Raw genomic sequence first — 8,614 nt, forward strand, 5'->3', positions numbered from 1 at the left:
TTTGTTTCTGGGCAGTTTGGGTTTCCCATGTTAGTACTTGCCTTTGGGGGACTTCCCTGACAGCCCATCTCTTGGGTACTTAAGGGTGTCTTATGAGCTAAGGGTGCATATTTCCCCAAATGGTGTATATTTAACTTTGAATGTTACAGTCTCAGTGTTTAACGGCTGTTCTTATAAAAATTGAATTATGCTCCAATACCTATTAGAAGAATTCATGTATTTTCTCAGAACAATTCAGGTTTTTGATCACCTTCTGTCTGTCTGTATCCCATGTTATCTATAACCTGATGCTTTTTTTTTCCCCACCCAGTATTACTGTATTCCTGTAACTTTGTAGATGGTTTTATCTGTGATACTATCACAACTTTTAAGTTACATTTTTAAATATTTGCTTCCAGTGGAATATGTTGAAGTTTGGAAAAAAAAAAAAAAAACCCAAAACCAAACATTTATACAAGTTAACTACTTTTCTTCCTTGAGCTTGGTAGACTGGCTTCAGTCATTTACCTCCATTTTTACTATTAGGCTATTTTACTTCGGGCTACATCAAAACCAGTGTGTTATCCCTGCTTGTGTAGACGCGCCAGCTCTGCTAGCACACATTTGCCGATGGAAGAACCATCTTCTATTCAAAGTTAATAGAATCGTCTTTTATTTTAGAATGTGATAAAAGAATAATTGTTTTGAAATTATATGAAAGAACGGAGTGCTTGGTTTTTCTGACACAGTGAGAAACATGTTTTTTGCACACATCTGTCATTACTGTCAGCACTAAAATGTCATTGCTTTTAGGTTCTGTGGCACCAGATATTTTAACTGTTTTTAATGTGCCATTGACATGAGTTTCTCCTCATGGACAGGGGCATTATTTGGACACATTTTAACTGTATTAATGTTCATTTTCAGGCTTATGTGTGAACAGGCAGCTGAGCTTTTGCTCTTGACCTCAGTTACACATTTGATGTATTTCAAATACTAAGTGTCTCAACATCATCTCAGGTCCTGCTTTCATCTGGAATCTGATAGCCAATGGTTGAAGAAGAGTTTCCAAACGTCCTGTTAGCTCTAAGTCTCTGGACTATAAAGTTTTTTTTCCCTTTTCTATATGCATCCCAGCAGCACACATAAATGTTCAGCTTTGGCACCGTGCTTGAAATCAAGTGTTGGCATGTTTCTTCCATCAGCCTGCTTAGTCTGTACTAGCTATACTGCAAACATTCTAGCTCAGGGAGGGTATGGATGTTAAGCTTCAGTTTGGACTCCATGCTGCGTGAACTTGCTTGTTGGAAGAGTATTTACAACCTGGGGGGGGAAAAAAATTGTCTTTAAAATACCACTGTCTTGAAGTTTTAGAGTAGGGAATAACTCTGCTCTGAGAGTTATTGTATTCCTTTGTATCAATTTGTATATGACAGAAGACATTTATCTTTTCAAATCAGTTGAGATGGTTTGACTTCATAGCCATTGAAACAATTTTCTCCTCTGTGCTTGCTACGGGTCTGGTTCAAGAAAGCTGTGCATTTTATTTAATATTAAACTGCTTTCATTGAACTTTAGGGAATTGCCCAAATGAAAGAGACAAGTAAATCTTTTCCCTGGTATCATAAATGTAATAAAAAGTTTTTCTTTCCGTTAAATTTAATTCAGAGTTGCTCTAGGATTTTATTGGCACTTCATATAAGCAAGTCCTGCGCTCCATTTCTCTCCTGCTGTACACTAATGTTTTTAGATTTGTAACAAGTTTTTACTGTTTTAATTTCAATCGAATTCCCATTTCAACAGGTTGCTAACTGTAGATAATTGAAATTCTTTTTTTCTTATAGAGGAGATTATACTGGGAGTCATGAACATCAATGATTTTGTAATACTCCCAGGCTCAAAAACTGGAACCTCGGTGAGATCAAAAGCAAAGTAAGTGCACTTTATCTGATTGTGGTAGAGATGTTTTTTCATCACTTTTAATAAGTTTTAATGCAACATTAAGTAGAAGAGCTTATTTGTGTAAAAGCAAGAAGTATCACCGTATGTTTATTTTCAGTATGTTCCTTATGCTTTTATCCTTAAGCCTTTCTTTTCTTAGGCTTTAATCTACTTTAAGTTACATGTCTTACAGCTCTGTATATCTGACATACATACTTTGTAAGCAAACAATACTAAAGGATTCATTGGGATAGTTTATTTTAGTATAACTAAGCGACAAAGCTTTCCGAAGCCAGACACAGTTGTATCAGTTTTATGTTGGCCACTCTGAAGTTTTTACTGGAGTAGTCATATCACTGTCAGCATACCCCTCTGTAATGAGATATTCTTGGGTCCATGGAGTTGGCACCTGACCTGGCCTAAATTTTCCAGGATTGTTTTCAGTCTTGCTGGGAGATAGAAGAGTGACATGCCTTTAATGACAAATTTTTCAACTTTTTTTTTTTTTTTTTCCCCCCCCCTTGCTGTTTTAAACTTCTTCGGGTACCTTATTGTCTTCCATGTAATTTCTAATGAATATTTTACTACTTCTCCAGAACTGTCAGAGAATTACAGTTGGAGAAAATGCAGTTAGAAACAGAAAACAAAGAGATGGAGAAGAAATTACGGCAACTACAGTCAAACATGAGCAGAGAAAAAGAAGAGAGAAAGTAAGTTAAATTTCTGTTTCAGAAAAAGGAATTCAATAAGATGCTCCCTCCACACCTACCCCTGCCCCAGATGGGATCTCTTGCAACGTTTGGAATTCACAGTAGTGTTCAGTTTCCTTTCCCCAGTCTTTCTTACCAATGATTAACTTGCTACCCTGTGACTTTCTTATTTTTAAACTCCCATGTGAAATTCAGTGTTTTTTTTTTTTTTTTTTTAAGAGGTAAACAAATAAATCCTTCCTGGCAGGGATATTCCTTCAGAGGCAGAGATCCCTTTTGCTCATTTATTCCTTCTTCTCCCTTTTTTCCCTGTCTGATTGGATTTTTCACCTTTGTTTTAAAGCAGGAGACAAAGTAGTTTCTCTTCCGCTATTTCAGTCTCATTTCTGACGTTTCTGAAGAAGTTGCTGTTCTTAATATCGCTTTGATCCTGTTTTGCATGCATCTGTGTAGCTTCTTGGAAAGACATTTTCTGTGTGATGGAAACATGGCTGGGAAAGTAAGCATAATGTAATGAAGCAAGCGCTAGGGTGGAAGTTTCAGTCTCAGCTGTGTTATTGGCTCACTCTGAATGTTAGCAAATCTCTGCAACATCTGCTTCCATTTCCTTGTACTTCTGCCTGACATATTTTGTCGCTGGAGACACGAGTGTCTTGGATACCTTAGTGCCTCAGTCTTGGTAATGCTAAGGGCCTGCTGTTTGCAGCTCTGTAAACTTTTGCTTGAGCTGTTGAGGCAGTGTTTTCCAGATAGTGCACGGCATGTTTTTCCCCATATTGTTCTCATGCAGTTTTTTCTTTTATTGTTCTCATGACCTTGTACCTGCAAACCCTGATAGTGTTTTTGTGGTGAGTTAAGTGACAGGAATCATTGGCGTTTGCACCAGTGCTGGGAAGATTGTCCCTCTTCCCTCCTACATGTTTTCTTTACCCCTTGTTTTGTATGCTTTAGTTTGCTTTGCACTATGTTTGGTTTTCTGTAAAACGAAGTAGATCAGGCATTTGAATGCTTGCTAAACACTATGCAATAGTGTATTATGCGGTGTGCTGAAGCTGAAAATCACCGTTTAATCTCCCTTCGCCTTAAACTCTTCTACACTATCTACCGTTTTCGTCATAGTAGTCAATAACTAAACTGATCTTCACTGAAATCTTAGTTGTAGGTATGTATTCCTGGCTTATTAAAAGATGCTGCATTTTAGCTGCGCTGGATGAATGCCCTAGAGTAAATTGGGATAATGAAGACTTACCTAAAGCGTACTTCTGTTACGTTGTTATTCTTTAAAAACCAACCTTAGAGAATTGATAGGATTTTCTTATGTTTAAAAACTTGGACCAATTTGATGGTCTAAAAATAAGTACTTTCTTATACATGTGATGTTTTTACTACTATTAAAGTAGATGTGAAGGAGGTTTTAATGGAAGGGAGATATTTGTTTGGGGGAATTGATGATCCTATAGACAAGTACTTTATTTGTGTGATTCTCTGTTGTTATTTAAAAACCCGAACGGAAACATTTATGCTGCTTTTGCTTACAGAAGACATATTTTTGTAAGTTCTTTCTTGCTCTTGGTTCATAGGAAATCAAGTGCTTATTATTGGAAATATGGACAGGCAGGACCGATGACCATCCGAGCCCGAGTTTTGTCACAAAGCAAAGAAAACAATAATAAGGTAGTAACCTGTCAGTATATTTGCAGGTAAAGCTATTTAAAACAAAACAAGTTTTGTTTTGTTTTAACATTAAAACATTTACACTACAGAACATGGGGGTTTTAAATACTGTAAAAATAAAAAGGTTGAGTACCTTCTGAGTAAAATTTCTGATAGTTTGTTGTTCTGTGCCAAGCTTATGTTTCCCTTTGAGCTGGAGGAACATCAAGTTTTGTTTGGTGATCTGTTGGGTTTTTGATTGCAATGGATAGGAGAATATAATTGTGTCTACAGATTTAGTATTGTAAGAGTCTAATTTGGTAGAGATGGAACTCATCGGGAGCCTGTCTTTCAAATTATTTGGGCCTTATCTAATGTCTGTTACGAATCTGAAATGCAAGGCTTCATGTGAAGTTCTCTATCTTCATAGATAAAAGCTATGAAAAAGGCACACCACATGAAAAAATACTACAGTTAAAGTTTTTTCTTTAACTCGGTCACTATGTAATGGCATCTGCATTCACAGTAGAACTCCCATATGATTCTGTGGTTCATTCTGTCTCCCCCTCCTCCCCCAACTTCTGCATGTCCTATAATCTTATGATGCTTCTGGATTTCTTTCAGTAAGTACAGAAGGGCACTGAGGACCCAACTTGGTTCTTGGTCCATAGTAGCTGGAAAAATCCTATGTTCACCCCCTGAGGACTGATGCTAGTTGGTCAAGTGTAGGTTAAACGGATCTTTGAAGTAGTCTCTTGGACAAGGACTGGACTCAGTCCATTCTCTTGAACCGAGACTGAATGCTTCTGACTGTTTTAAAATGTGGATTAGGTTTATCAATTGACTTTTGTTCTACGACATCCCTGCTCAGACCTAAAAGGAGGGATGTAGAACTTCCCTGCTAAGTCATTGAAAAATTTGTTTTCTTTTTAATATGTACACAATGGGGTATTTCCCCCTTATTTCCTTTTGGAAATGACCAAGGCAATTTTGCTCAAACTCTCAAAAAATATTAAGGACCAGGCAAGCGTATTGGAATGGTTAAAAAGCTGAAGACAGGACCTTGTAGGGAGTGTTATCCCTTCCATCTGTAATAACCTAGTCTTAATGGTTCATTCTCTGGTGAAATAAATTCTTCATTTTAATAGCTTAGGCTCTTGTCCTTGAGGCTTTATACATCATGGAAGCAAGCATTAGGTGTATCCGTCATCAACTAATGTTCACGAGTGCTGTTAAAATAGCAATTGCGGTAACAGAACTTATGTTCTTTATTTCTTCCATGAATTAGTATGAAAAATCTGTAGAGGAGCCCCAAATCCAAACTAATTCAACTTAGAGATACTTCCTCTTTGCTTCTGCAGACATTGATGTGTCTGGAGAGGCATGCCCACTGGACTGAGTGGGACATAAAAGGAGACTTTTCTCTTAACGATTATTTTTTCTGGAAGCCGTGCTACGTGTGCTATGTTGAAATGAGAGCTGGTAATTAAGAGAGACCATTTGAAACTGTCCAAAATAAAGCTTATTTGTCTGAAGAGAAAAACAGACAATGACAACTTTGGACTGAGCCATCGCAGTTGCTCTTTGAAGTCTTTTGAAGCAGCAGCAGTTTGGTGCGAAGGTCTTCTCAGCCAACACACTCAATTTCAACAAAATTGCCTACTTGCCTGTGAGTAGAAGAGAGGATCAGAATGAAAGGTTTTCTTTAAGTCACCTCTTTCTCTTTCCCCTTCTCTGAGAGAAGGAACTCAGAGCTGTTACTACTTCAAAGATGTCAGATTTCAGCTGTGATGGCTAAGGAGAAGATGCATGGGGTAGAATTCTCAAAAGGGCAAAAATGAAATGCCTGCAGATGCATGAGAGTGGCAGGGGGGAAGTGAGGGTGCAGTGTGGACTGTTTGCGGGGAAAACTGAGGAGCAAAAATGTTGAAAACGATCAGTTACCGCGGTGCTACATCATGGAAGGGTAATGAGGAGAAGCAGAAGGAAGACACTAACCACCACTACCACCCCCCCAACAAACTATAGGTACCTATATGTGCAGTAGACTTCACCGGTTGACGTTTGAGCTTAAGTCACTGTGGTTACGAAGTCCGCACGTCTGTGTGTGTGGAAACACTCGCTATGTACCTGGCTGGGCCAACAAGGACAGCGTCATTGCATGAATGGGGAGGGAAGTTGGTCACAGACTTAATGGCTGTCATGAGCAACACATGGATTTTTCTCTTTAAATATAAGCTTAGCTATTTTCCTAGTAATGGTAACATTTTAATTCTGTAAAAGTTATGCTTTTATTCATTTTCATTAGCACCTTAGGTTTCTTTTTAATATTCATACTCCAGTACCTTATGTTTATGTGTATGCAAATACTCTTCCATATAGGTTTCTTCAGGAAAAGTGAGGTTGCAAATACTCAAAGAACAGATTCAAGGTAAAGACATCTTTGTTAACTAAATAAAAATTCACAAACTTCTGATAGAGTATCTCGTTCTTGGAGATTGCTGCAATTAAGCAATAAAGAAATCGGAGACTGGAGTCCTGTGTTTGGTGTTTTGGCTGTCTGGTTTTTTTTTGTTTGGTTTTTTTTTTTTTTTTCCCCTCCCAGAGCCAGTGAAAGAACTATTTAAGCATGAAATGGCAAATGCTGTAGCTCATGAAAAATCTGAAGAGAAGGGGGTAGCGCGGGGACCACCTGAAATAAAGAATGCACTGCTGGTAAGTAAATGATTTAAAAATTACTCTATAGCCACAGAATATAATGTGTATGTATGGCAGCTTTGTGGCAGTACCTAGACATACATTATATAGTATAATATGTTGTAAAACGAATTACCCTGGGTTTGCCCAGGCTGTGAGCTGCGTGTGGTCTGCACAGACAAGCTGTCTGGCCTGGAATTCACTTCCAGGCTCCTTCCTGAAGGGACCTGTAGATGGGAATACGGATGTGCGTGCCTGAAACGCAGGCGTGAATACTACGTTAGCTTTCTGTATGTTAGCCTTTCTGTACAGCGCCGTCGTATTGTGGTAGGCTGCGGACGTCGTCGTACTACCTGCCTCCGCCCCTTCGGGGAAAAGGAATCGTTTTGATGGCAGTATTGCTGCTGTGAAATGAGAAAGTCAAGGAGCTCGTCTGAACTTTTACCCTTAGCTTTTCTGGTGAATTGAAAAATTTTAATACCTTATTTTTGCAGTTTGCTCTGGGAGAAATAAGACTTCTCTAAGATGGTCAGCTTTAGGTGCCGTATTGACTGCTAGATGTGCAGCAACTTAAAAAGAGGAAAAAGTACTTACGTATTTGAGATTAATTTGATCCTACTTTATCTAAATATCTTGCTAGAATTGAAATTAAAGTACTAAGTTTTTTTTTCACCTGTTTCCCAAAATACATTGGTGATACCCACTTTAATTCTAGGATTTCTTGCTCTGATAACCTCGCAGAAGGTAAAGGGAGCTTTTATACGCTGATCTCCCTGAATGGCAAGGAAACAGATGAAATGATTCTGTTACCAGAACTGTTACCAGTTCTTTAACGGGGCATTTCTTTAAGCTGTATTTTTATTAATTTGCCCAGCATGTGAATGTGACTGAAGAAGGCTGATCTCTTACTTAACTAAAGAACGCTACCATATGATTAAAATAAGATGTATGGTTGCAAGCAAATGGGGCAAAACTGAGTGGTCCGTGAATATTTTGTAATTTTAAATGCTTTGGTAAGCACCAGGGCACATTCTTAATTCTGACTGCTTGCTGAGTTGGTACTTGCCGGCTATGTTAGAGCAGAAATTAGTACTGTCAAGTATGAGATGATTTATATTTAATAAGGAGATTTTGCCTTTTAGCAGGTATAAATAGGAAACTTAGCCTCCAAAATATGAGGTAGCCCCATACAATTCGGTTTTTGAAGTAACGTGTGCAAATAGAGTAGTTCCAGTGTTGAATAAGAAAATAAATGTTTTAATTCTACAAAAGTAGCGCCTCTCTTAGATCCTCCCCTCCCGCCCCATAGTACATGAGATGAAGTATTTGTATTGCTCTTATGGCAAATTAAAGCAGCTGGAGCTGCTAATGCTCAAAATGAGAGGAACAGGTATTTTACTTGTATGCGTCTTTTTTTAATGGTTTTCCTTAAGGAAAAAGAAAATACCTGTGGATTTTAAATTTCTGTTAAGATTGCCCGGCTTCCGAGCCACTGGGATTTTGCTTCCTTCAGGTTTTTGTTTGTTTGTTTTTTGTTTGTTTGTTTTTTTTTAACTTGTGTTTTCCCCCTTGGTTTCGTCACTGCTCACCTGGGACGAGTGCCCTGTCCGTGTAGCGAGGGCGCTGGCTCCTGC

The 8,614-nt window shown here is 38.3% G+C and overlaps 1 protein-coding gene across 1 annotated transcript in view; it reads left to right on the plus strand.

The window, feature by feature from the left end:
- Positions 1–1,843: 1,843 nt before the first annotated feature.
- The window catches only part of ZBBX (zinc finger B-box domain containing), a 23,197-nt gene continuing 16,426 nt past the window's right edge, over positions 1,844–8,614 (plus strand). Inside the window, exons 1-6 of the mRNA XM_035902920.1 lie at positions 1,844–1,911; positions 2,517–2,630; positions 4,211–4,304; positions 6,666–6,714; positions 6,889–6,998; positions 8,123–8,125. Coding sequence (XP_035758813.1) covers positions 1,844–1,911; positions 2,517–2,630; positions 4,211–4,304; positions 6,666–6,714; positions 6,889–6,998; positions 8,123–8,125 — 438 coding nt within the window. The remainder of the gene's footprint in view (positions 1,912–2,516; positions 2,631–4,210; positions 4,305–6,665; positions 6,715–6,888; positions 6,999–8,122; positions 8,126–8,614) is intronic.

Source organism: Egretta garzetta, unplaced genomic scaffold, assembly GCF_000687185.1.
Source record: "Egretta garzetta isolate BGI_Z169 unplaced genomic scaffold, ASM68718v1 scaffold221, whole genome shotgun sequence".
Lineage (NCBI taxonomy): Eukaryota > Metazoa > Chordata > Aves > Pelecaniformes > Ardeidae > Egretta > Egretta garzetta.